The sequence below is a fragment of the Podarcis liolepis genome, assembly GCF_965112155.1.
Source record: "Podarcis liolepis genome assembly, chromosome: 13".
Classification (NCBI taxonomy): domain Eukaryota; kingdom Metazoa; phylum Chordata; class Lepidosauria; order Squamata; family Lacertidae; genus Podarcis; species Podarcis liolepis.
The window spans coordinates 7,128,359-7,154,892 of NC_139573.1; the positions used below are offsets into that span (position 1 = coordinate 7,128,359).

The 26,534-nt window shown below is 53.5% G+C and overlaps 2 protein-coding genes and 1 long non-coding RNA gene across 4 annotated transcripts in view; all 3 read left to right on the plus strand.

The window, feature by feature from the left end:
- ACIN1 (apoptotic chromatin condensation inducer 1) overlaps positions 1 to 16,449 on the plus strand; it is a gene marked incomplete at its 5' end in the record, with an annotated part of 37,606 nt that extends 21,157 nt beyond the window's left edge. For both annotated transcript variants that reach the window (XM_083472954.1, XM_083472953.1), the window contains 11 exons: positions 2,800 to 2,938; positions 8,823 to 8,868; positions 9,665 to 9,810; positions 9,907 to 10,062; positions 10,923 to 11,073; positions 11,183 to 11,328; positions 11,430 to 11,537; positions 12,729 to 12,836; positions 14,504 to 14,822; positions 15,211 to 15,311; positions 15,772 to 16,449. In XM_083472954.1, coding sequence (XP_083329080.1) covers positions 2,800 to 2,938; positions 8,823 to 8,868; positions 9,665 to 9,810; positions 9,907 to 10,062; positions 10,923 to 11,073; positions 11,183 to 11,328; positions 11,430 to 11,537; positions 12,729 to 12,836; positions 14,504 to 14,822; positions 15,211 to 15,311; positions 15,772 to 16,065 — 1,714 coding nt within the window. In that variant the 3' untranslated portion in view covers positions 16,066 to 16,449. The remainder of the gene's footprint in view (positions 1 to 2,799; positions 2,939 to 8,822; positions 8,869 to 9,664; positions 9,811 to 9,906; positions 10,063 to 10,922; positions 11,074 to 11,182; positions 11,329 to 11,429; positions 11,538 to 12,728; positions 12,837 to 14,503; positions 14,823 to 15,210; positions 15,312 to 15,771) is intronic.
- LOC310692279 lies at positions 5,774 to 8,580 on the plus strand. Its single transcript, XR_014518707.1, has 2 exons — positions 5,774 to 6,625; positions 6,658 to 8,580. It is a non-coding gene; the product is annotated as an uncharacterized lncRNA (long non-coding RNA).
- Positions 16,450 to 24,729: 8,280 nt separating the features above from the next.
- Positions 24,730 to 26,534, plus strand: part of CDH24 (cadherin 24) — a 33,337-nt gene continuing 31,532 nt past the window's right edge. The window contains exon 1 of the mRNA XM_083471375.1: positions 24,730 to 24,981. The gene's annotated coding sequence lies outside the window, so the exon portion shown is untranslated. The remainder of the gene's footprint in view (positions 24,982 to 26,534) is intronic.

Below are 26,534 nucleotides of genomic sequence, written 5' to 3' on the forward strand. Positions count from 1 at the left end.
CAATGCAACTGGTTTGTAGGGCTCCGCTGTTCCAAAAGCCAGTGCTGCTGCCCAGTTTTGTTACCTGCTAGTGGCCAGGATGGGGATCCGGGGAGTCCCCCTGATGTTACTGGACTAGGTCACAGTAAGCAGAGCTGGCTGGATAAGGTCATTGGATCATTTCTTCACCACCCTGTTCTCACAGTGGCCAACCAGATACCCCTAAGAAGCCCAGGAACCTCCCATCAATTCCCTGTTCCTGCTGTAGTGGGCAGCTCATGACCCACTGCTGTGCTGCAGACAGGGCAGTGGAAGCTGTTCCTGTTGAACTCGTGCCTGTTGACGCCGCTGTCAAAGGCACAGAATCTTTCCCAGGCAGTGAGGAGGTGGCCCAAGATGCCAAGGACCAGACCTGGCTGGGCTGCATCCTTCACAGCCGAGAAGTGTGGAAGGCTTTGCCCATTCCCCAAATGTTGCCATTCCTCCCTTCGTCAAGAGAGCAGCCCACATCCCAAAAAAGTCTCTGCAGACTGGTGGTGTTCCCCCCTTTCTTTTTGGGGGTGACATGGAAGTGGGGTGTTGTGCAGGGATTGGGGGAAGAAGCTGCGATGCCGAGGCCAAAGCGTGGGTCGGGCGTGTGTGTGTCAAGGGGTGCGCGCCTTGCTTTGCTGCTTGCGCTCTCCTGCAGCCTCCCATCGCCTCTCCGCCGGCGCCCACCCCCACCCATGCCCTTTCCTCCTCCGCTATTTCTCCCCTCTCCATCTCCTCCTCCTCCTCCTCCCCCCTCCTCCCCAAACCCTCCCGGGGGCTGCTGGGAAAGACGGCGGCGGCAAGATGGCTCCGCCGCCTGTCCGCGGCCCCGGTGCGCTCCTGACGCTGCTTGCGCCGCTCCTGCCGCCGCCCCCGCCCGGCCCCGCGTCGCTGCGGCGCCTGCTGGACTAGAGGCGGAGCGGAGGAAGCGCCGGCCGGGCCATGCTGCTCTCCGAGAGCAAGGGAGGGTGAGACGGGGCGCCCGGCCTGGCGCAGCGCGGCCGCTGCCTGCCTCCATCCATCCATCCTTCCCATCCACCCATTCATTCATTCATTCATTCATTCGCCCGTCCCCTCCTCTGGCCGGCCTTCGCCCGCCGCCCGCTCCCCGCAGTCTCGCCCGGGCTCCGCCGCCTGCTGCCGCGTCCTTCCCGGCCGGGTCGCCCCGCTCTCCCTTTCCCTTCCTCGCCTCCTTCCCCCGCCCCGCGCGCCTTGCTCTCCCTGCGCCATTCCCATCTTGCTCGCCTCCCCTTCCCTCCCCGCTCCCAGATCTGTCCCCATCTTCTTCCCGAGCCCTCTCCTCTCTCCCTTCGCCGGCCGCATCCTGCTCCAAGCTCGCTGCCCCCACCCCACCCCGCGCGCAAATCCCCCTTTCTCTCCTCCATTCATTCTCCCCCCATTCATTCACTCGCCTCCTGCCCCTCCCCCTCTTCCTTTCTCTGCCTCGCTGCTCCCTTCCCCCTCTCCTCCTCCTCCTCCGGGCCCCTCTGCCATCCATTTTCTCTTCCATTCCCTTCTTGGCTTCAGCCCCCCTCCTTCCCTCCGTCCCTCTGCTTTGTCATGCCCCCACCCTTTCCCCAATTCTTCCCTTTATTTGACAGGGTCACTCTTCTCCTCCAGCAATCCCTTGCTTCTCCCCTTTCTGAAGGGCCCTCATTTTGCTGCATCTCTCTTCATCTCTCTCTCTCCTCTCATTTTCTCCTTTCCCTGGACTCTGCCTCTACTCCCTTCCAGCTGGTCTCATCAACACCTCCCCACCACTCCCTTTGCTGTTTGTGCAAATATTTCTCCTGCCTGCCCTCCTCTTTCTTCCATTTCTTTCCTCCTCCTGTTTGCCTTCCAACTGCACACTGGCTCTTTCCCTCCATCCCCTTCAAATTGCACGTGTCTTTCTTCCCCAGACTTCCTATTTCCCATCTCCTTTCCCTCTCTTGTCTGTCCCTCTCTCCCTGGTCCATTCTCCCCCCTCCCCTTCCTCCCCACAGGCCTCAGTGGGGCAGGCGGTTCCCTGGTCTCTTATTAAGGACAGGCCTCTGAGGACCCATGGGGATGTTGTGATACTTTGGGGGAGGCTTTGCATGGGAGCAATTTGGGGGAGAGAGAGAGATTTGGGTGTGGGATTCTGTGGCCTGGAAGACGGAAGAAGCAGCCTTTGGTGACATTCGAGGGGTGAAGTGTGTCTATAAGAGCTTTAGAAGGGAGGGCTCATAATTTTGGAAAGTGTTTGTTATTTTAGGCATCTGTGGTTGATTTCTGAAAGGGAAGGGGCTGGGGCTCAGGGACTATCTTCTGACCCCTAACACCAGATGTGGGGGGGGGAGGGGTGGCTGTGCTTTGTGCACTGGATATCAGGAAGGTACTCCTCATGTGCTCAGGCAGATTCACAGGTTCTGGGGCTGAGATTAAGCCTGGTGGGGGGGCAGTGGGGGGAGGTTCCCTCAAGGCCCAAATGACCTCTAGGAAGGTTACTGAGTGGGGGAGAAGCTAGGCTGGTTGGCGCATATTTGTTCACAAAGGTGTTTTTGGGGGGGTTGGGGTGGCCAGGATGGAAGAAATGGCGGCTAATGGTAGCTAGAGGGAAAGAGACCCCCAAGGAGAAGGTTCCACTTGAATATTGTGGGGGAAGGTTCCACAGGGCTGTAAGAAGCAGCATTTTCCTGAGCCTCAGCCTTTTCCCCCAGGTGCTTTCTGTCTCTCAAGAAGAGATGGCTGTGTTCTTTGTACCTGGAAGTCATCATTCCCCGCCTCAAACCAACCCATAAGTGACTACTTCTCCCTCTCTCTGCACAGTGAGGAGAAGCAAGAGGTGCCCATGGAGCCATCCGAGCCCCGACCAGAGAGCGAGGCCCCCGAGCCTGGCCCTGAAGAACCCCCCTCCGCAGAGCCGTCCGGACCTGACCCGGGCCCTGAAGACGAGGAGAAGAAAGAGGTAGTGTGTTGGGGCTCCGCTCGGCAGACGGGCAAGGGACCCCAGGGTGCAATGGGGCAGGCAGTCCTGAGGCCCTGTGGAAAGATGCCTAGGGGGGACTTTTGGGGGGAGACATTCCTTAGAGAGGTCAGCTATGTACCCAGCTACCACCGCAGGGTTAGTGGGGCTCAGACTTCCTGCAAGAAGGGCTGGGTGTTTGTTCAGCTCTCAGTTCCACCCCATAACCTTGGTGGGCAGGTGCTTCTTATTTAATCCCCTCCCCAATCCAGAGCCTCCTCTCAGAATCCCTTGTGTCCTGAAGTGCCAGGGTGCTGGGAACTTCTGGGAACACTTGTTAGCTTTGGGGTTTAAATTATTATTATTATTTAAATCAACCGAGAAGCACGTTTCTAGCTTGGATGCTTATGTAATAAGAGTTGCATGAATGTCTCTTGAGGAAGGTGTCCAGCGCTTTGGAGGAAGGGAGAGATGTCTCCAGCGCTCTGCAGAACTCCTTGACCTCCCTATGCACAGCTAGGAAAACCAGAATAAATTGTGTAAAAGTGGTGTGGAATAAATTATGCAAAACAAGGGGAAATTATGCAGAGATGCCCAGTTTGCATAATTTAGATGGGACTCGAAGAGTTCCGCTTTCCTTGCTGCAGAATTTGGGTTTTCCGGGGGCAAAGAGTTCTGAATCCTGAGCATGGTGCACCACACTTCACCCTGCCTTAAATGTGGTGTAAATGTTTAATGCAAAATACCATCTGCATGGATTTACTAGATAGTGACACACACATACCTCTTTCTCCCCATAAACTGGGCTTCCTACTGTCAGCTAGCAGCCAAACGTGGATTTTTGGGAGGGTTAACTATTGATGTGTTTGCTGAATGTCATGTTATCGAAAGGTTCGTTTTGCCCACGTTCCTCCCTGCCCTGCATTTCCCAAATTTGACTCTTCCCACCCCTGAGCCGGGGCATGAACCTGGCTTCTTCCATCTCCTCTGTTCCAAAGCGGGGTGGGGTGGGGGTGGGGTGGGGGCTCTCGGCCGGGGTGAGGCAGGGCTGTTTTGAGGACACACCCACGCACACGCACGTAACGCGAGCACACACATGCGAGACTGCTTTCTGTGCTGCTGAGAAGAGGGGAGGGTGGGGACAGGCCTTGCTTCCCCCTCACCCTAAAGAGAGTTTCCCCCCACAACCCCGTTGACATTCTCCTCTGGACTCGTTTGTTCTGATCCCCGTTTTAAAGAGGCTCCAATCCACCGGGAGTGCGAAAGAGAGAGTGAGAGAGAGAGAACCGGAGAGAGAGAGCACAGACGTACTTGAGCAGGCCGCACAGACAGGTACCCGTGGAGGTGGATGAGAGATTTGGAGGGGCCACAACATACTAGGCCTCTCCTGGGACCGTTTCCGCCACCGCTCTCCACTTTGTGGAAAGCCCTCTGGCTCCGTAACCACAGAGCTTCTCGTCTGGGAGCCCCACATGCGCTGTGGCTCTTCCTGATTCCGTGGGCCTCTTCTCCTGTCCGTCAGAGAGAGAGCGATCTTGTCCTTGGGACCCGTTCTGCCTTCGGCTGATATATAGTCAATCTCCAAAATCTTAAAGAGCGCTGCTGTTGGAATCCTGCCTGGTCGACACTCTCAGCAAAAAGGTTCCAGGAATGTCAGGACTTTGCTGGGCACTCAGTCTCATGTTGCCCGCCTGGTGCTGTTCGGTGTCTTTTGCCGCCCGTTGGAAATGCCTACACCTCCTTCCACTGCTCCAGGTGCTTCCGCTTCGTATGAGGTTGCCTTTAAGGACTCCGTTTATTCTGCGGTAGAATTGTCTGCCTCTGAAAACCAGACGTTCTTTTGAAGTCTTCACTGCCGACGAAATGGTTATCCTGAGTTTCAGGGGCCTCCCCTCGAGAGAGCTTCCTTCATCACCTCGGGAGCAAAAGTCCGCTTTCAGAGACTCCCAGCAAGTTCTCCGTCACGCTTGGCCATCTGCGGGAAGGCCCAGGCCCGATGATACTCAGCTCCTGAGAAGCTGTAGCAGTCCGGCAGCTCCTCTGTTGAATCTGGGACTCAGCATCTTCAGAGGCTTTCCCCGAAATTTGAAGGTGGCCTCCCCTTCCAATCCCGCTGGTGTGCAGAGCTAACCAGAATCCACAGCTCTCGTTGCTCGGCACGGGTTTTTCCTCGCGCAAGGCCGCGTTTTCTCCGCCATGCCTCAAGGACTTCCACCTCCACAGAGTTCTCTGGAGTTGCCAAGAGTTGCCTAAGAGGACTTGGTTTACGTAGGGTTCTCTGGAGGTCTTCCCCGTCAAGGACTTGGCATTTGCTGCCGTCGAGTCGCCCTGCTGCCTGCCACATGGGCGCCTCTTCCGGAAAAGGACTGTCGATGTCAGCCGTCCTCTTTCTGCACGTGGTCTGGACGGTTGCCCCGTCACGAATTCCGTCCTCCGTTACGCTTGCTGACGCTTTCCGCCCGGTGCCGCAGAGCCCCTCGCCCGTCACGGGACTCTTGCTGCCATGCACCGCCGGTGGTGCTCAGCTCTCCATTGGCCCAGTCTCTGCCTGCCAAGAACTGATGCCTTAACCCTCCCCCCCACCGCACCTTGCCAGTGGGGGAGGCGCTTCTGTCTCGCCCTCTCTCCTCTGGGACACTTGGCTCCGACCACCTACCAATCAAGCGCTAGGTTCCTACCTACCACCAACCAACCACCACCTCTCTTGTCACCCAACCCAACCAAGCACGCACCTTTCAGGCCAGGGAGGGCTCGTTCCGATTGGACCAGCCGTTGCCTAGATACAGCGCACACACTGAGGTGCGATTGGCTGAACAGAAGACCCTGCCCCAGGTGTGAGAGGGTACCTGGAGCACTTGTCCTAATTTCGTTGATTTTATTGTTTGGTTTAAATTTTTTTGTTTAATTAATTTTTAAAGGAAAAAAAAGTATCACTTGCAACTTTCCCCCGGGGTAGGCGGGTGGGTCATGTTTCAGTTTAAATGGAGGGTTCCCTCCCCTGCATTTATTTATTTTTTTAACGATGAGGGAGCAGGGGATCTCTGGGAAACTGAGGCTAGTTCCTGCATCAACCTGGTTTGGTCCAGCCCCCATCCTTGCTCAGACTGTGGGGTACGCTATCAACAGGGTGGTACTTGACTCCCAACCACCTGCTCCCTCCATTTCCTTGGGAACCTGCTGCTTGAGGAATAAAGTGGACGTAGAAAGGGGATGCTAGCAAGTTGGCAGTTTCTGCTCACCTGAGATAAGGAGCTTGAGGGTCTTCCGGTGTCGCCGGACTACAACTCCCATCAGCCCTGGCTGTTGGCCATGGGGTGGCTGAGGCTGATGGGAGCTCGAATCTCTCGACATCTGGAAGCTCCCAGGTTCCCCTATCGCTGCCTCTGCACCAGCCTCTCGGGAACAGCATTTAACGATATTCCTTAATTGGCATCAGCGCCTCCTTTACCCCTGCTGAAGCCCAGTTAATTAACATGGGGCTAAAGCCATGTGGGAGCTTCCACAATGCTTCCCTGCGGCTTGCGCCCAGGTCACCCCCATGAGATGTGAAGCTCTCTCATGGAGGGCGCACGAATGATGCGGTTCCTTCCTGTGCCAGTGGCTGTGGTTAAGTGGGAGGGCCAGGCCTGGCCTTGCTGTCGCCTGGGCGCTCGGCTGCTGAGCTGCAGGGAAGCCGAGGGAGGCATTTTGGTGGCTTCCAGACTCCCTTGCATACAATGCAGGCCGTAAGGGGAGCAGAATTGTGGGAGAGGATGAGAATCCTCCTCTTCCCAGCTCAGTGCTGTTGACCAGAGACAGGAAGGACATTTCCCCACCCCAACCCCTAGAAAGCCAAGCGGTGGAACTTTGGAAAGGCCTCTTCTTTAACAAAGAGAATCAGTGTTAGAAACAATGCAGAATCAGAAGAGTTAGAAGGGACCCCCAGGGGCCATCTAGTCCAACCCCCTCACAATTCAGGAATCCCAACTAAAGTGTTGAGACATAGTTCCATGTTCTTGGCAGATGGTCAGTCTCTGAATAATTGCCAGTTGCATCAGAGAACCTAAATACACGTTGGGCCCAACAACCTTGGTGTTACTGCTGTTCCTGAGCCAAATGGACTCCATGAGGACTAGGAGCATTGCAGGTAGTGTGGTGGCTAAAATTCATTGCTGACACCTGGAATGTCCTTTGTTCAAAAGCAGCAGCAGCAGCAGCAGTGGAAGCCTCTCTTATCCTGGACTTAACTTGGGCTGCCCATTTCGCCTTGCAGAAATAATGCCCATTGAAGTTGATCCTTTTTAGGATCTGCTTCTGCATATATTCCCTGCATTGCCCATTAATGTGGCACAACCGGCTTAAGAAAAGGAGAGAAGAGCCATCCATTTCTCTGCAAGGCGGTGATCAGCTAATCACAAGCCTGCCTTAAATTCTCACTGTAGCCTAGAAAAGAGTTAACAGCCCTTTGGGTTGTAGTATTCTGCGTGTGGGAAAATTTGGCAAGCTCTCAAGTACAGTAGGCCCTTCATTGGGCAGGATGGGAAGCTGAAGAGTTTTGTGTTAACTTGTGAGCTTGCACATTTTCTCACCAGAAGGTTTTAAAAGCAAAATAATAAAGGTTGCCAAGCCTTGTTCAGTAACTATCGTGTATTGATGCAAAAGCAGCTTCCCCTATCTGAACCATTCAAAATTAAAGTAATTAGAATAATATCCCATCCAGATTTGTCCTAAGAGTTAGGGATTCTTTGTACCTGTGTTCTAGTACAGTGGTACCTCGGTCTAAGAACAGTCCTGTTAACGAACTCTGCGGACAACGACCTCTGCAAAACCGGAAGCAAGTATTCCGGTTAGCACACTTTGCCACGGAAGCTGAACACAGCGGTGGGAGCCCTCATTAGGGAAAGTGTGCAGCTCTGTTCAAGAAAGCTTTGGTGTAAGAACGGACCTCTGGAATGGATTAAGTACGTAACCCGAGGTACCATTGTAATAGAATCCTTAGGCCTTGGATTAGAGTGTATGTTGTCTCAATGCTACAGTTATTTAGTACTATCTACCTGTTTTTCAATTAAAACTTACATAATGTCAGAAAAAAATCATATAGATAGCCAGGGAGCCAACCCACTACATTAAAACAACAAAAAGCAGCAGTAAAATAACACCAATCTTACACTTCTAAGATATTGAAATAGCAGACCAGACCAAATTTATAAAAGTCATATTGCATCTTCAGAACAAAGTTAGAAAGCTGAAGTTCTGGTGCTGTCACCAAGAAGACCTGTCTCTCGTACCCACCCATCGAGACTAACTTATGTTAGTTGAGCTTCTGGCATTGCAGGGGGTTGGACTGGATGACCCTCAGGGTTCCTTCTGTGATTCTAGGACAGAGAACGGGGCCTCCAGTGTCAATTGTGAGAGTCTGAGTAGGCTCATGTAGGAGCGTTGTGTTGGTCCTCTTGTGCTCGTGAGGACTCAAAACGTGTTGAGTCCAAATAACATGTTTTGAGTCCAAATAAACTTCTGAGAGGCAAAAGAGCTCCTGGTTCGTAATCTGCATCCCTTTGGCAGGGACAGGATGTTTCCCACGGACAGTCTGCGCTTGTCATACAGCCACCAAGGGGGGGCAGAGTGAGGTGTAGGGGTTCTTCCGTCTCAACTTTATTCCTGAATCAGCAGAGGACCCTTGCCCAGCTCCCCAACTCCTCATCTGGGCCCCTGTTTCATTACTTACGCCCTCGTCTCTCCCCCCCCCTCCCCCAGGTGTGGCGGCCACTTTCCAAACCCCTGACGCTGACCTGACTACCCCCTCTATGCGGGGCTTTTTCTCTCTCTCTCTTTCTCTTTCCTTCCCCTTCCTCCCTTTTCTCTCTCTCTCTCTCTTTCCATTCCCCCCTTCCCTTTTCCTCTGCAGGGTTCAACTCAGCCCAAGGCCTTCAAGAGGAAGATATCTGTTGTCTGTAAGTAAAGGAGCCCTGGTCCAGTGACCACACGGGGCATCCGGACATGTTGGAGAAGGGTGGGCGTTATCCTGGGATCTCCCTTGCTGCCTTTTCTGGGGTCAGAGTGGATGGGTTTAGCCAGGAGAAAATCTGGAGAGGCGTAATTCGGGCACAGCAGGTCGGCCTTTACCCAGGTTCTTGGTCTTAGTGAGGCCAGAGGGAATTTTCCCATGCTGTTTAGGAAGAAACGTGTCGGCGTGTCTTTCTCCCCCCCCCCCCCGGCCTATTTTTCTCCCACTTTCAAAAGAGAAAACCCAAGCTTCTAGTCCTCATGGTAGATGGCCACAAATTGGGCTGAGTATGAGCGATTCTTGGGGAAGTCTGCCTCCCTTGGAACTCAAGAAAGCAGATCTCTTTCTCTTTTTATTGCGATATTAAGGATCGGTTGGCTGGTCACTCTTGTTAAAGTAAATTTTACAGGGCTTGAAACATTTACAAAGCTCCTTATCCTTCCCCTCCCCTGTCATCACTGCGTGGCTTAAGCCGGACTTTGGAATGAAGGGAGGGGAGCTGGCCATATCTTCCCTAACACCGAGCATGTGCAGAGTGCATTCCTGCCCAAGCCGCCTGGATTTACAGAAGCATTCGAGACTATGCATTAGCCCTTGTAGCTGTCTTGAGAGATGAACCTGAGGGCGGCAGGGGAGGGAGGTACCCTCTCTGCCTCCGAGATACCATTTCACTGAAAAACAGGGCAGGTTGCGTCCCTGCGAGGGGAGGGGTCTTAGCGTTGGGTCTGCCCTCTTGATTTCAGCGTCATCAGTGGCCAAGGGCACAGCGGCAGCGACAAACAGTGACACAGAGGGAAGCCAGCCGGGAGGCCGGAAGCGGCGCTGGGGGGCCAGCACGGCCGCCACGCAGAAGAAACCTTCCATCAGCATCACCACCGAGTCCCTCAAGGTACACTGGGCTCACGGCGGTTCTATTCAGGTTCGGCGTGGCTCCTTTAATCCCGGCCTGACGCACCCCTCTCCCTTGGTTCCCCCCCCCCAACAGAGCCTGATCCCTGAGATCAAGCCCCCGACGGGAGGGCAGGAGGCAGTGGTGGACCTGCACGCCGACGACTCGCGCATCTCCGAAGATGAGGCCGAGCGGCACCCGGAGGAGCCCCCCCACGAGAAAGCCCTCAAGATCTGCCGCACCGTCACGCAGGTTGGTCCCTCACCGGTGGGCTCTGGGTGGGCGTTTTGGCTCAGAAGCAGCTGCGGGAATGTGGGCCAGAGCGTCTTCTGAGTGGAACTGCAAGGGAAAGCTCTGGGGCCTCCTCCTCCAGGCCACCATAGGCCAGGCAAACTCCACATTGTCTTGTCTGCTGAAGGTAGCAGCTGAGGTGCCTGCCTAATTGGCACAAGGGGTAGAACAAAGTCCCCTTGAAAATGCATACAGTGGTACCTCAGGTTACATACTCTTCCGCTAACCCAGAAATATTACCTCCGGTTAAGAACTTTGCTTCAGGATGAGAACAGAAATCGTGCCGCAGCAGCGGGAAGCCCCATTAGCTAAAGTGGTACCTCAAGTTAAGAACAGTTTCAGGTTAAGAACGGACCTCCAGAACGAATTAAGTTCTTAACCCGAGGTACCACTGTATTTTTAAGACAGCTGGGCTTTTCTTCTTTCTTCCATTCATTCTTTTTTGTGCTTCACAGTGCTTTTTTTAATGCTGTAATTCATATTTTTCATAGTATAAGCAAGTAAGCACTACCCGGGAAAAGCTAAACCAAAGAGAGGTATACAGAGATAACCAACAGAGTCTCTCTTTCGAGAGATCCATTTCCGTCAGTTGAGAACGAGCCGTGAGGTGTAGGCAGCCTTGGAGTCTCCTCCGAGGTGTTTACATATGAGATGAAGCTGAGCCAAGTCGCTCTCTAGGCCCATTGCCCTCGCTAATCCCGTCCACATGTTTTTCTGGCAACCCCATTGGGCACATTCAGGCGCCGCTGCTGCTTCTGGTGGAAGCCCTCTCTTGTCTCTCGCTCCTGAAAAAGACAACTTGTTTTTTCTCTCTCCCCCAGGTGGTGCCGGCTGAAGGCCAAGAGAACGGCCAGGGAGAGGAGGAGGAAGAGGAGGAGAAGGCGCATGAGGAAGAGCCGCCCGAGGCACCTCCCGCCGTCGCCGTAGAGGCAGTCGTGCTGCCACCACCCGTGGAACACGAAGTGAAGAAAGGTGCGGGGCGAGGGACAAGGGGAAGCTGCGGGGGTGGAATGGCAAGCGGAGGCCGGAAAGTTGAGTTTCTGCTTCTTGAGCCCCAACTTCCCTTCGTCCCGCCCCTTAGTTACGCTGAGCGACACTCTGACGCGGCGCTCCATCAGCCAGCAGCGCTCCGGCGTCTCCATCACCATCGACGACCCTGTCCGCACAGCCCAGGTCCCCTCTCCGCCCCGCGGCAAGGTCAGCAGCATCGTCCACATCTGCAACCTGGTGAGTATGTGACCAGGGTGGGGAGGGGAGGGCGGCCCTCCAGCAGCCACTGATAAGAAGCCAGACCTGCCTTAACCCCCCGGTGGCGTCCTTTTGCGCAGGTGAGACCCTTCACTCTCGGGCAGCTGAAGGAGCTGCTGGGCCGCACAGGCACCCTCGTGGAGGAAGCCTTCTGGATCGACAAGATCAAGTCCCACTGCTACGTCACGGTGAGTTTTCCGCCCTGCTCCCCCAGCTCGGAGGAGCAAATCCTTGTTTTGAACGCAAGTGCCCTGCAACGGATTGGCGGATGGCCCGGAAACGTTTGCGACAGAGCCAAGGGCCACATTCCCTTCTGGGGAGCCTTCCGGGGGCAAAGGTGGGCAAGGCAACCAAGGTCATCTTTATCCTTTATACAGAGGGCTTAGGGACGCGGGTGGCGCTGTGAGTTAAGCCACAGAGCCTAGGACTTGCTGATCAGAAGGTCGGCGGTTCGAATCCCCATGACGCGGTGAGCTCCCGTTGCTCGATCCCTGCTCCTGCCAACCTAGCAGTTCAAAAGCACATCAAAGTGCAAGTAGATAAGTAGGCACCACTCCAGCGGGAAGGTGAATGGTGTTTCCGTGCACTGCTCTGGTTCGCTAGAAGCTGGCCGGAAGCTGTACGCCGGCTCCCTCGGCCAATAAAGCGAGATGAGCGCCACAACCCCAGAGTCGGCCACGACTGGACCTAATGGTCAGGGGTCCCTTTACCTTACAGTGGGCTTGCCTCTCCACGCACTTGCAGGCCCCTCTCTTGTCTTCCATCCAGGCAAGTAGGAGGCATTTGTGACACATTCCAGCCAGGCAAAGCACTCTTGCAGGGGCCAAGCGAGGCCAGCCGTGGGGAATGGCTTGGGGAGAGTTCTGAGGGCCAGGCAGAGATATATTTTGGAGGGCCGCATTTGGACCCCAAGCCTGCAGTTCCCCACTCCTGCATCTAGAGGTTGTGCCCCCCGAACTGTTTTCAACCAAGTTTAGTTCCTTGTCATTTTGAATGTCTTTAATTGTTAATTTTTCTTACTGATAACTTCATCAAGCAAGTAAGCGGTGTGTAAGTTTTGTGCACTGAATAAAGCCAGGATTAGAGCACCTTTTCCCATCAGGGAAATCTTGTTCACTCTTTCTCCAAGAAAGGGTAGTAGCAGCCTTGAAGGTGAAAGACTTGCTTTTTGAAGAACTAAAACATAAATTTGAGAGAGAGCCATATGCAAGACTGGAGTGTGATGCAAAAGCCACCTGTGAACCTCGTCAACGAACATTTTATTGGACTTGTGCTCACTTAGTGACAATCCCCTGCTCTAAAGCATGAAAGGAAACCATACATGGCCTTTTTTTTTAAAAAAATTCTTCCTACATTTTCACCTCCCTTTTTCTTTTCAGTATTCAACAGTGGAAGAAGCGGTAGCAACTCGCAACGCCCTCCATGGCGTCAAGTGGCCACAATCAAATCCCAAATTTTTATCAGCAGACTTTGCAGAGCAAGATGAGGTATGAACTGTGAGAGATAAGGCAGAATAGAGGGTGGGATTTGCTGCTCTCCGTCCCCTCGATGTCTCAGGAGAGGCTGCATGCAGTAAACTGGGAAGATGGGGAGAAGGAGCCCCATTTTTAAAAAAAGTCTTTCAGTTTACCTCCCCTTCTGAGAGGTACAGTGCTGGGCCGGGGCACTTGGGGCCGTCCAGACAAGAGCGTTGCTGGATCAGGCCAGTGGCTTTCGATTCAGCAACCTGGTCTTGCTTTGGCCGACCAGATGCCCTCTGGGAAGCCCAGGAGCCGGACCTGAGCACAGCAGCGCTCTCCACCTCCTGTGGTTTCCAGCAACTGGCATTCACAAGCCTTGCTACCTCCAACTGCAGGGGGCAGGACGGAGCCATCATGGCAAGTAGCCACTGATAGCCTTTTCCGCCATGAATGTGACCCATTCTCTTGTGAAGCCCATCACTGTCTCCTGGGGAAGCAAGCGCCACAGTTCAGGAAGAAGTACTTTCTTCTGAACTCTTTAACTTCATTGGAAGCCCATGACTTCTAGTGTTATGAGAAAAAGGGGAAAACTTTTCTCTATCCCCTTTCTCTACACCACACATCATTTTATAATCTTCTATCATATTGCTTCGTCCTCGTCTTTTCTTTAAACCACCAAACCCCTAAATGCTGTGAACTTTCTTCACCCCCTCGATTGTTTTGCTTGCCCTTCTCCAAATCTTTTCCAATTTTGCAATATCCTTTTTGAAGCGGGGCGGACGGATGTCTGGCTTCATTGCCCAGTGGTCAGCACTGTTTGGACTTGTGGTCCAGCAGGGTCTGGAAAGGCGAAGGCTCCTAAAAGTAGAACGCAGGAGGAGTTTAGCATCTTAAGAGGTCGGGGCTTCTCGTGGAGAGAAAACTGAACCAAAACAGAACTCCTAAAAAACCTGGTGGAGAATTCAGACTGGACGAAACAGAAATGAATGTCTTGCTTCAAGACATTTTCCTGTGAAACTCATTGATGTTGAAGGTTGTGGTGGCGGCCAGTGGGGGTTTTAGAGGATGGGGCCAATGTATGGAGGTTTAAGTCTGCCCAGGGATAATAGGCCTGTTGACATGGAGTGGAAATTGAGGGTGAAGGCCTGCAATTTGCTAGGCGGACGTTGCCTGGCCCGGTGGGCGCATTTCTCAGAGCAAGACTGCTCTGTAGGGGCAGTTTATCTTTCTATTTCCATTTGTATCTTGCCTTTTGGCTCACAAGGAGCCTCCATGGCACATCTGACGTGCCTGGTTGCTGGATCTGCCCATAGGCCCATATAGTCCATTGTCCTGTTGTCAAGGTGGCCAAGCAGCTGCCCCAGTGGGAACCTAAGTACAACAGCCCTTCCGTTTACGTTCCCCAGTATAATGCCTCTGACAGTGGGTGAATATCCTCTGCTGATGGCCTTACCCTCCACAAATTTGTCTCCATTCTCTCTGAAAGCCACCCAGATCTGTGACCATCCGATGGATCAAATTCCTGTGCACTGACTGAAGAAGTCCTTTCTCTGGCCTGTCTCGAATTTTCTGACACAAAATTCCTAGGTGAAATGCAATGGAATAAGTTGGGAAATGCTTCTTGAATGGCCGGAGGGCTGGGCGTTTTAAGGAAAGCCGCCATGTGTGTCTGATCTTCTCCTCCTTCTCCCCAGCTGGATTTCCACCGGGGTCTGCTGGCCGAGCGTCCCGCAGAAGCCAAGGCGGACGAGGGTCTCGCTCTCCCCGGGGTGGGCCTGGGCATGCGGGGGGAGCGCGAGATGTCGCGGCGCTCGGAGGCACGAGAGCGGGAGGCGGCAGTCCGGGAGCAGTGGGCCGAGAGGGAGAGAGAGATGGAGCGCCGGGAGAGGACGAGGGCCGAGCGGGAGTGGGACCGGGACAAGGTGCGCGAGGGGCCCCGCTCTCGGTCCCGATCCCGGGAGAGACGCCGCAAGGAGCGCCCCAAGTCGAAGGAGAAGAAAGCCGAGAAGAAGGGTGAGTTATATGGGCCCACAGGGTGGGTGGGTGCGTAAAAATTCTTCCTTCCGTGATGGATCCAGGCCTGTGTGGGAAGGTGCAGGCAGAACGCAGCCCCTTCCTTCCAACTCCACGATGCTGTGATTCAGCCTTCCCTCTGGCATTATCAGGCTGACACATGAGTGTGACCGTTAGTGCCGTGTGAATTTTTGAAATCTCCGCCTCGCCTTTCGGCAGTCACCATTTTGAGTGGCTGAGAGCATCTGGTTGGGCCCGAGGACTTTAGGAAGCCGAGGGAAGAAGGCATGCAAAGTAATTGATCAATAACAACAACTGTAAGAATAAAAGTGTGAGGCTGCATTCGCCCCTCTGAGGTCTCTGCTTCCTCCTCTCTCTCTGCCAACAGAAAAGGCCCAGGAAGAACCCCCCGCTAAACTGCTGGACGACCTTTTCCGCAAAACCAAGGCAGCCCCCTGCATTTACTGGCTTCCTTTGACAGACACCCAGGTAAGAGACACTTGTCCTTCAGGAGCGCTCAGGAAAGACAGTAATATCATTTGGTGCTGTCTGGGCTGGCAGGGAGATGGGCTGGCTTCCCCTGTCGGGTTATCCTTGTATATTATTAAGGGTGAATAAGCCAAGGAATCCAGAACGTTGGTCAAAATCTGCCCTCGCGCTCAGATCCTTTGGGACGCTGGGTCAAATGGACAGCGGGAGGGTACATACATTTCCACCTTCTCTATTTCCCTGAGGACTAGAAACTTATTTCTAAAGGGGAAGAGATTCCCGGGACGCAGGCCAAGCTGATGTTTTATGCATCCTTTGTTTTTTTGCCCAACTTCTGCTTACGACTTGGCGATAAACCACATTATTAAATGGATTCTGCCCGGGTACACGGGGGCTCTGCCCTCCTGGTCCGTGGGGCTATTTCCAACCTGCCTTTTCTCGCCCATTGTCTTCCCCTTAGTACGTTCAGAAGCAGGCCGAGCGGGCGGCCAGGGCCCGGGAGCGAGAGCGCCGGCGCAAGGAGCAGGAGGCGGAGGAGGCCCGCCAGCGGGAGCGCAGCCGCCAAGCCGAGCGGGAGAAGAGGCGGGAGCACAGCCGGGAGCGCGAACGGGAGCGCCCCAACGCCACAGGAGGCGGGGCCAGCAGGGGGGGCGAGCGGAGTGGCCGGGACCGCGAGCGGCGCGAGGCGAAGGCCCGCCATAGTCGGAGCCGGAGTCGCAGCACGCCTGTACAGGACAGGGGGGGGCGCCGCTGACCTATTCCAACTTCTTTACTTTGACCTTCTGCGGGGAGGGGGGGGAGCGGTGGCGGCGGCACTTCCTTCCCCCACCCCCTACCCCAAATCTAGCCCTGTTTTTTTGGGAGAGGACTGGGACAGCCAGGGATTGGGCTCCCCCTTTTCCAGCAGCTCTTGCGAGGAGGGAAGGGCGTGCTCGGCGGATGTCATGGCTGCGGCAGGCAGGAGGGGCCGTCCTCCTCGGAAAGTGGGGCGGTTTTTATCCCCAGCCCTCCCGCTCCCCTCTTCTCCCGGGGCCAGTTCCCTCCCTGTTCATTTGTATTTTATTTTGGGAAAATCTTTTTTTTTTATTCTGATGAATACAGGAAAAGAGAACATAATAAAGAGATGGCGTTAGTTTTATACCCGCTGTGCGTCTTTCTTGTCGGGTTGGGGAGTCGAGTTCCAGAACCTGTTCAGTGTGGGGTGCTTCTTAGCTGCCGATGCACCTGTGCAAAAAACACATACACACACACACACACACACACACACACACACACACCAGGATCTTGCTAGCAGCACACCAACAGAGCTCGGCAATTCCAGCCTCTTGTGCTAAAATAGGAAAGGGCAATTTCAGAAACGGGGGGTCAAACATCTTTTTTCCCCTCCTGGGACTACACTGCTCCCTCCTGGGGCCACATGTCTTCCGCCTGCGCAGCCGTTAGGCAGCAGATGGTGGCTGAGAACAGAAGGCAGAGGCGCCACCACTCCTCCCAGTATCCAGATGGGCTTCACTGGTGCCTTTGAACTGTCAAGAAGCCTTGCTGGTCTCTGAACAGCTTGGGCAAGGCCCAAGAAGGGACCGCAAGCAGTCAGGGGACACCTGGATCCACCCAAAAAGAAACCCGAAGATGAGAACCCAAGTTCTTTGCTAGCTTGGATTGCTTTTGGAAGTGCCTCACAAAATCTTAGGGGAAGCAAGTTCCCCCTAAGCTTACACAATGCATGCAAATACAATAAAACTGCACATTTCAAGTTGCGTTAACCAGCTGTCCATGGTCCACATTTTGGGTGTTTGGGTACGTAAAGCTCTATCAAGAGAGACCTTAGTAGAGTGCAAAAATGGGAGGCAAAAGTCAGTGGCTAGAACTCCCATATGTAGCATGGGTAGGGACTACAGGGGGCATCTAGCCTGACCCCATTTCGGCCAGCCGTCTCTGCTCCTCTTTTGGAATTAAGTTTAAAAACAAGTTCCAGAAATGGGATGATACGTGTTGCGAAAGATAAACTATCCCTTCTGTTATGAAAAGTCGTTTTGCAATGGTTCCCATCTGCCTTGTGGAGACCTTTGCTAGATATTTGCATTTTTTACCTTTCTGAAGAATTGCACAGTCCTGGACGTCTCTGCTCCTCATTTTTTCTCAAATCAAGACTGAGGCAAGTTAGACTTGAAAGAGACTAATCCAAAATTTATCTCATGAGCTTCATAAGCCCGAGTTGGGTATCTGAAGCTCCTCCACACTGTTTTGGACTAGATTGCCCTCAGGGTCCCTTCCAACTAAAATTCTATGAATTTGTCTGTCTGGGGCAGGGGTCAGCAAGGTTTACCTCGTCTGGGCTGGTTCACTCCAGCAGAGATCACTTCGTGGGCCAGATTGCACGGGCGCCCGCGATTTCCAGTGTGTGTGTGTCTGCACAAATGCAATTTCTGGAGTCTGCACATGTGCAGATGCGATTTCCAGCGCCGCAGAAGTGAGTCCCTGTGCTGCGCTGCGCCAGTTTAGCGCAGGAGGCGTGTACTCGCTGAGTGGGTGGCTCAGTTCGGGGGCATCTCGGGGGCCGGTTTAACTACCCCCGTGGGCTGCTTGTGGCCCATGGACCTTAGGTTGTCTACCCCTGGTCTGGGATATAAAGGCCTAAAAAGCATTTGTTAGGCATGCAATTCCCTTCCTGGCTGATAGGTGGCACCAGTGTTCCACAGCTAATTACTTAGATGGGTGAAAAGGAGAATGCAAGAAACCTCTGAAAATGAGCTGCGCTTCCGGCAGTACAAAAACCAGAGGTGAGTTTCTATGCCTGGAAGAAACACTGTGAAGTTTTAAAAGGCTTTCTGCAGCAGTTCCTTTCGTTTAGCCGCCCCTCTGCCTTTTTCATCCCTACTTGAACCAGAATTGTAGACTTGCAAGGGGCTCCGAGGGTCATCTAGCCGAACCCCCTGCAAGGCAGGAATCTTGGCTACATCATACGTGGCAGAATAGAATTTTCCCTTTCACATTTTGGTGCACCTCCAGGGATACTGCGGAAGATGCTCCCAGAATGCAGTAAAAGGGCCCTACATCCTGCAGCAGTAGGACATCTGCTCTGAGTGCAGAATGCTTCTGGTTACAGTCCCTGGTGGCATCTTCGGGTAGGGCTGGGAATGTCTTCTCTAAAACCCTGAAGAGCCTGTCCATCGCTCTAAGGTCCCTGGGTGGGTTGGAACAATCAAAACACAATATTGCAGACGGTTTAAAACTTAACAATCACAGACGCCGGATCCTAAAAATGTACACCTCAAGGGTGCAAATACAGAATAGAGACGCATCTTCACAGCGTCCTGTGGGGAGGGGGTTCCACAGCTTAGGGGCTGCTGCAGAGAATAGCCTCTCCTAGGATGCCCCCCCTGAGCTGCTGGGCATGGCGAAACAACAGGGCCCCCACTGCCCTGTGGGGGTAGGGAAGGAGGTGGTGTTTCAGGTATTGGGGGGGCTTGAATTGGGCCTGGAAATGAATGGGTGGCAAGTGTGCTGGATGAATGGTAGGCTCAAAGAATTATAGAGCTGGAAGGGACCTTGACGGTCATGCAGACCAACCCCCTGCAATGCAGGAATCTTTTGCCCAACGTGGGGCTCAAACCCACGACCCTGAGATTTAAGAGTGGCACAAAGCAGCTTCCTATGTACAGTGGTACCTCGGGTTAAGAACTTAACTTGTTCTTCACCTGAATCTGTTCTTAACCTGAGGTACCACTTTAGCTAACAGGGCCTCCCGCTGCCGCCGCACGATTTCTGTTCTCATCCTGAGGTAAAGTTCTTAACCCGAGGTACTATTTCTGGGTTAGCGGAGTCTGTAACCTGAAGCGTCTGTAACCCGCGGTACCACTGTACCCGGCTGAGCCTATTCTCCCCTCTCTCCCCCATTTCCTCCACCTGTTTGCAGCAGGTGAGTGTGTGCTCCGCTTGTGGCGATGTGCGCCAAAACTCAGCCTTCTTGACAAGGGGGGGGGGGCAGACGGCTTACAGGTAGGTGGTGCCCTTTCTACGTGCTTCTCTGCCAGGTGACTAGAAGCAGTCCTGTCTCAGTGGAAAGTTGGGCGCAGTTGAGCGGCTGTGCGTGTGTGTGCCTGCGGGGCAGGCGAATGTGTGTGTGTGTGGAAACCGGGTGGGTAGAGAGACGAGGGCTTTAGACCTTGCAGATGATTAAAGCTTTGCACACATTCCCACACCCACACGGCCACCGCTTCTGCCTCGTTCTCCATAGCAGATTGCTTGATCCAGCAGATTTCCTCTTTCGATCCTCCTAACTGCGGCTCAAGCTTGGGAGGATTACATCACCTAACGGGATTTGGGGGTGGGGGTGGCCGGCGAAGAGAGGCCTAGCTGGAGAAGGAGCTAATCCCCACCCGGGGACCCTCTGCTGTTTCCCCTAGGTGCCGGTCGCAGTGGGTCCCCTGCAAATTCTCCGTTAAGAGCGCACAGCCAACTTATGGGCTGCGGAGGAGCTTCGAAGATTTCTGCCGTCCCTCGTGTATGTACGCTACTGCGGTTGCAATAGCCTTTATTTTCTGCCTCTCTGCCAGCCAGCCCCACTGCTGAAGCCCCCAAGACACACAATGAGCAATGAGATCGAATTAAAAGCACCAATTTTGTCACAGAAAAGCCCGCCAATACAGAATTCCCCTATCCTCTGCCAGTGGTGGTCTATGGACTTCTTCTTTGGCGATCACTCGTAGCCGAGTAAGATTGTCTTCCATAACCACGGTTTTAACAGTGAGTCCGCAAGTGGCTGTGGAGGCCAATTCTGGATCCACACGTCCTTCCACAGTGGGGACATTGGTTTCCGGGCAGGAGTTGATCACGGTGTGGATTTGCCAAGCGTGCCTTCCTCCTAGCACGTCCATAGACTTGCGTCCTGAGTTCGAGTGTCTTCAAAGCCCACGACACCTTTGGTCAAGGCTGTTCTCCAACTGGAGCGCTCGCAGGCCAGTGTTTCCCAGTTGTCAGAATTTATACTACATTTTTTAAGATTTGCCTTGAAAGTCCTTAAACCTCTTTTGTTGACCATCAGCATTACTTTCCATTTTTAAGTTCGGAATAGAGTAGCTGCTTTGAAAGACGATAATCAGGCAATCGCACAACATGACCAGTCCGACGAAGTTGATGTTGAAGAATCATTGCTTCAACACTGGTGATCTTTGCTTCTTCCACTACACTGATATTAGTTCGCCTGTCTTCCCAAGTGATGTGTAAAATTTTTCGGAAACACTGTTGAAGGAATCTTTTGAGGAACTGGAGATGGCGTTTATAAGTGATCCACGTTTCACAAGCATATAGTAAGGTTGGTAGTACAATAGCTTTGTAAACAAGCATTTTGGTTTCCCTGCGAATGTCCCGGTCCTCAAACACTCTGCACTTCAAGCGAGAGAAAGCTGCACTCGGAGAGCTCACTTCCTGCTGTTTATCCACAGTAGATTATATTCACAGATATGTTGCACCTGAACATGGAGGTTCTAATGGCATATTGATGTTAACAGGCCACAAACTGACCCCACCTTGTCTTTAAATTCATTGATGCTGGCAGCCACAACCATATATTTCGATAGGGCCAGAAGTGATCATGGTAGTCTCTCCTTGTTATCCATTATATACCCCCTCATTTATTTATCTATTTTATTTCATAGCTTGCCCACAGGCCTGTGTGGATTGCTTGGCCTTCTGCAAAATGCAAGCACCAAAATTGGTACAATAAGCAGAATCCAGCCATGGGAACCATAGCTTTTGTTTTGCATAAGGTTCTGGTCCTCGTGGTGGCAGAGTTAAACATGAGTTGAGGAGACCAAAAAAATGATGAAAGGAAGGAATGCAGGAGCAGATCTGAGCAAAGGTTTAAGAGTTTTAGGGTGGCAAATTCAGATATTTTTAGCCTGCATTTTCTCCTCTGTCCCAGGAGCCTTGTAACTATAAAAAACACCTCCATAAAGCAAACTAACGGTATAAAAATACTATTACAAATCAATAAACGTCTTGTTAAAAAACAGCTTATACAACACTTCAGCTCGGGCTGGGCTGCCTATTTGTTTCTGCTTTTGTTTTTCTGCTATTCTCCACACAGCGGAAACTTGTGCTGAGTGGGGCCTGTCCGCTTTCTGAGTCCTCGAAGTCCTTGGGAGGCAACTGCGAGGCCACGGGGATTGGATGTGATAGCTGCCCTAGCCAGGGTTGGGGGTCAGGGCTTTGCTATGGGGCAAGCGGAGGCGGAGAGAGACTCCCTCATGATCCTGCCTCAGCGGAGGGGTGTGGGAACGGTTAGGCGTTGAGTGACAGCCCGCGATGGATGTGGGGGGAAGATTCCTCTTTTCCCACGCGATTCCCCCGGGTCCTCTTTCTCCTCGCGGGTCTATTTTTATCTCTCCTCTGCTATCGCCTTTCTCCTTCACCTCTTTCTCTGGTTGTGCTGTTGTGCGTTGCGAGGCGGCTCTCAGCTCAGAGGAAGCCAGGATTGGCTCTGCCCAAAAAACCCCCGTCTTGCATCTCGGCCAGATCTTTGACTCCTGACCCCGTGGCCACTTCCAAGGACCTGCATGTCCACCCTTTCCTTGACCCCTTGCCCAGTTGCCAGCCTATGCAACAGCCTAGATCCCCTGCCCCACCCACGGCCCCCTTTATATGGGAGACTGGTCTAGTCATATCTACCAAAACTGCCCTTTGACCTTCTCTGGCTTCGGCCTAACCTATAGACACTGACCTCCTACCACGATCCACTCTCACCACCTAAACACCCCTGGAAAGACCCACACCCAAAATCGCCTTTCTATTCTGACCAGTGCAACTCCTCAAACTTGTCCCCGGCCCTCCATATAAGTTGCTCACCAGCCCCACACTTCTGGGGGGTGATGGCTTTTAGCCCCAGCCTGGTGTGCTGACAATGGTTTTTAAAAGTCTCCTCCCTTTTTTAAACTTCAGGGTTTTTGCTTAATATATTTAATCTCTCTCTCGCACACACACCCTTCCTCTAAGTCCACTTATGGGGAAGCTTGACCACAAGACCCCCCACAAAAAACCGTGGTGAGGAAGGAACCGAAATAACCCCCATTTTTCCCAGACTGCAACACTGGCAGGAAACGGGTTGATTCAGCTCTGAACACACACATCCCAAATGGATTTGCCCTCTCCAAATATTTGGGGTTTGCCCCCCTTTCCCCCCATCCCTCAGTCCACACCGCCCCCGTCCGGAAGCCTCTTCCTCAGCCTTCCTCAACAGCAGAGAGCCCAGTTTCCCCCGCCGGGTTAATTACGCTATTTAAATTCCCTCAAATAATCGCAGCCAGTTAATTAAACCTCAATCGATCGTTAAAAGCAGACCAATAATGAATACGCCAGCAGCCTCGCTGGGCCTCCACGAGCGTGACTCGCAGAGCCCCCCAGCCCCCCCCACTCCCTGCCGTTGTGGCCCCCCCAAATCACCTGATGCCTTTCAGGCCTGGGCCATGCAGCACCCCAAAGTTCAAGCCCCCCCAGATCCCAATGACATCTCTCAAGCCCCATCTCTGCACCACAAACCCCAATCCTGACCCACAAATAGCCCAATCTTCCACCTCAACCATCCTGACACCCCCAGTCTCCCTTCTCCCCCACTTTTGTTGGGGGCCCCCAATTCCCTCATTCCTTCTTCTGAGCTGTGTTGATGGTTGACCTGCAACATTCCCACACCGATCCCGTTCTCTGATTCCCCCTCTTCTGGATTTGGGCAAGGGGGGGCGGTGGCAAGGGACCCCCCTCTTTCGTTCTGCCTGGCAGTCCGCGGGAGCGCAAGCCCCACTATCAATTTTTTAAAATGAGCCCTCATTAGGAATTCACAAAGTTTCCTTCTCGTGAATAATTCAGGGAACAAGAGAATGGGTTGAGGAGGTGGGGGGAGAAATGTGGGGTGGGGAGGTTTCTGGGAGCCCCGCTTTCCAAGATCCTGGCAGCGAGAGAGGGGTGGGGGTCGGGTGGGGTGTTCATAAGCATCACGGGTGCCCACCCACCTTCCCCAACTCCCCGCCATTTTTCCTTGGCTCTCGCTCCCTCCCAAATAGGCCAAATTTCTGCCTCCCTCACCTCTCCCAGTCCCTTAAAATATTCAAGAGCTCATTAAAATGCAATTGCAGCCAAACAATTCATTTCGGGTGGGGTGGGGGGGTTCGCACGCAGCAGGTGGGGTATTCTGGCTGAGGGAAGAGGCTGGGGGAAGAGCTGGGAGGCAGAGCTAAAGACTTGGGTGCAGGGCTCGGGTTCAAAACACCTTGTCCTCTATTCGATTGATCTCCAAATGGAGAGGTGCTGGGGCTCAAGGCCACCTGGGGAGGGGGTCTCCCGTCTTGCCACGGAAGCCCCCTCTCCGCTTACCTCTCCACATGTTATGTCTGGGGGTTGTTACCTAGTGAGGAAAGCCGAACACACTCTGCACATGCTCAGAGGCACTCTTGTCCAGCTTGTTCCCATTTTCCTGGAGGTTGAAAACCGATTCCGGGGCTAAAGCCTGGCTCAAGAGAAGCACACGTTGGAGGTCTGTGGTGTTAAGTCAGGGGAGCATTATATTTGGAGGCCCCTCAGTTATGTCAAAAATGGGGTTTGTGTGGCATGGGATTTTGAGCTGCTTTTGAGCAGAGCTGGCCTATAGATGCTGGTTTTGGGGTGCCTCAGCAGGCATTGGGGGCAGTTTTAGGGCAGAATTGAAAAATGTCTTGTAAAGAACGCTGGATTAAGTCCCAAATGATGGGTCTGGACTAAGGTTAGGTTAATTGATGTGGGGATTAGCGGTCTCCATGGGTCAGAAGTAGAGGTGAACCTAGTCCTGTAGAGTGAGATATTGGGTTGGGGGGCAAAGATGAAGGTTGGATATAAACTATGGACCAGGCACTCTGTTTGTGGGGCTCTTTTGGGGGGGGTTTCTGAGAGTCAATTGGGGGGCAGCAGAGTTTAAGAGGGGGTGGAGGGTAGCCAAGAATTGACAAGTAGCCAGTGAGGGAATGAAATAAATAATTAGATTTGTGCCGGGACAGAAAAGGAGATTTTTTTTTCGGGGGGGGGGAGGGTAAGTAGAGTGGAAGGATACCAGCAATTCTGAGGAGGGGGTCTTCAAGTCAGGACTGAGGACCCCCAATTCTTGTGTTGGGGGGGGGGGGAGAGAGACACCTTTTAGACCAGGAGGGACTACTCTATTGGGGTGGGGGAGTCCTAGTCGAAGGCTTCTAGGGGTCCAGGACTGGGACAGTGACACGGCTGTCGGGGGTTTCTGTGGGTCAGGGTTTCGGGGCAGACATTGTCGCAGTGCCAGGCAGAGGGGGGTCGCGCTTTTCAGTTGTTTTTTTCGGGGGGGGGCTCTTATCTCTTCCTCTCCATTATTTCTCTCCCTCTGCTCAGACCACCCTGGCGGGAGGGGGGAGCGTGAGTAGTAGCTGAGAAAGACGAGGGAGGGAGGGGGGGAGGATCAGACGAGCATCTCTGCAGAAGGAGCATCCCTGCATCTCTCTGTCGCTGGTCCTGCTGCGCTCCCGTCTTCCTTCTCGCCCTTTGCTTCTCTCTCTCTCTTTCTCTCTTCTCTTCTACCTCCCTCCTCTTTCTCTCTCTCCCTCTCTTCCCCCCTTCCTTCTACATCTCTGTCTCGTTCCCTCCTTCCTTAACCCCTTTTCCCGGACTCCCAGCGACTCAGGTAGGTTCCCTTCACTTTTGGGGTGGGGGAAAGGCAGAGGGAGAAGAAGGGTAGAGGGGTGGAGCCCCCAGAGGGTACCCACAAGAAGAGGGGGGTGGCAAAATGTGGGGGTGGCGTGGGGGGACGGAGTGCGGGCGAACCCCACAACCCACCCCACTTCCCTACAAGAGCTCAGTTCCCCCCATCTTATCCATTCTTTCCCCCAACCATGTTATATTATTAATATTAATAATAATATTTGGGGAAGGGGCTGTTTCTAGACCTGGCTCCAGGGCATGGGAGGAGCGCGGGAATCACTAATTGATAAAAAGGCAAAATATGTAGAATTCTATTCGGGGTGGGGGGGCGGTTCCATCCTGCAATTCTCCGTCCCTCCCACTTTCTCATTCCTTCTTTCCAGCCCCAGCTGTGTATGTGTGTGTGTGTTTCCCCCCCCTCCTATTCCCGGGGGGAGTCGGGGATCAAAGTTTGATTAGGGACGTGACGGGAGCGAGGAGGGGGGAAAGCGATGGGGAGCCAGCGGCGCCCGCACTCATCCGTCCGCCGGGCTTTTTCGTTCCTTCGTTCCGGAGAGAATTCCGTATTGATTGTGACAAATGTTGTGGCTGGCGGGATTCCCGTCTGGGAGGGGAGGCTGGGACGGCGAGGGACCCCCCCCCCCTTTCCCCAAACAGACGCGCTCTCGCCTTTCTCTCCCTCCTTCTCTCTCTCTCCCCCCCTCACCCCCACCCCGTTTTCTCTTCCCCTCTTTCTTTCTTTCTGCCTGTCTCATTCCGCGATTCCGAGGCGCCTCATTAGGAATTTCACTCACGCAGCCCTGGGTTGTAAATCTACCCCGGGAGTCTTAAGACTGCAGCGCGGGGGAAAGGATTGCGGGGGGCATTGGGAGGCTGGAAAAAGAGAGGGGGGGACACCTGCTGGCATGACCGAGGGAGGGGGGAGATGGAGATAAATCAGGGCCCCCACCACCTCAGCCTCCCGCCCCACAAGGATTCCCAGGAGAGGGAGGGCTATGGTGAGGGTTGCTGAAACCTGACCCACAGCCCCCCCACATCCACCCAGATCTGGAGAGACCCCCTACAAGGCATTTTATGACAGCCCCCCTCCCCAAATTCATTTATGCATCAGCATCAGTTCACCCCCTCTTCAAGTGTCGTAGGTACCCCACAACGGCTATGGGGTGGCTATAGATTTGGGGTGGCTCTGCCCTCAGTCTCCCGTCTCAGCCCATTATTCCCCCCCAAATAATCCTCTGCATTCCTCAATGCACCTTGGTCCTCCTGACCCACAGCCCCCGAAAGCTGCCCCCTGATCTTTAAATGAATGCTATTCCTTCCTGGATTACCTGTCGCCTTGCTCACTCCCCAGGGCCCTTGACCTCTTCCTCGCAGCCAAGCCCCTGGTGTTCTGGCCTCCCTCTTTCGATTATTGCTCCTCAGATTCAATTTCAGACCCGATTCCCTCTCCCCCCCCCCCAAACCGCAAATAAATAAATAAATCCCAGCTTTGGTCCTGATCAGTAGTTCAAGGTCTCCATTTCGGACCTAACTCTG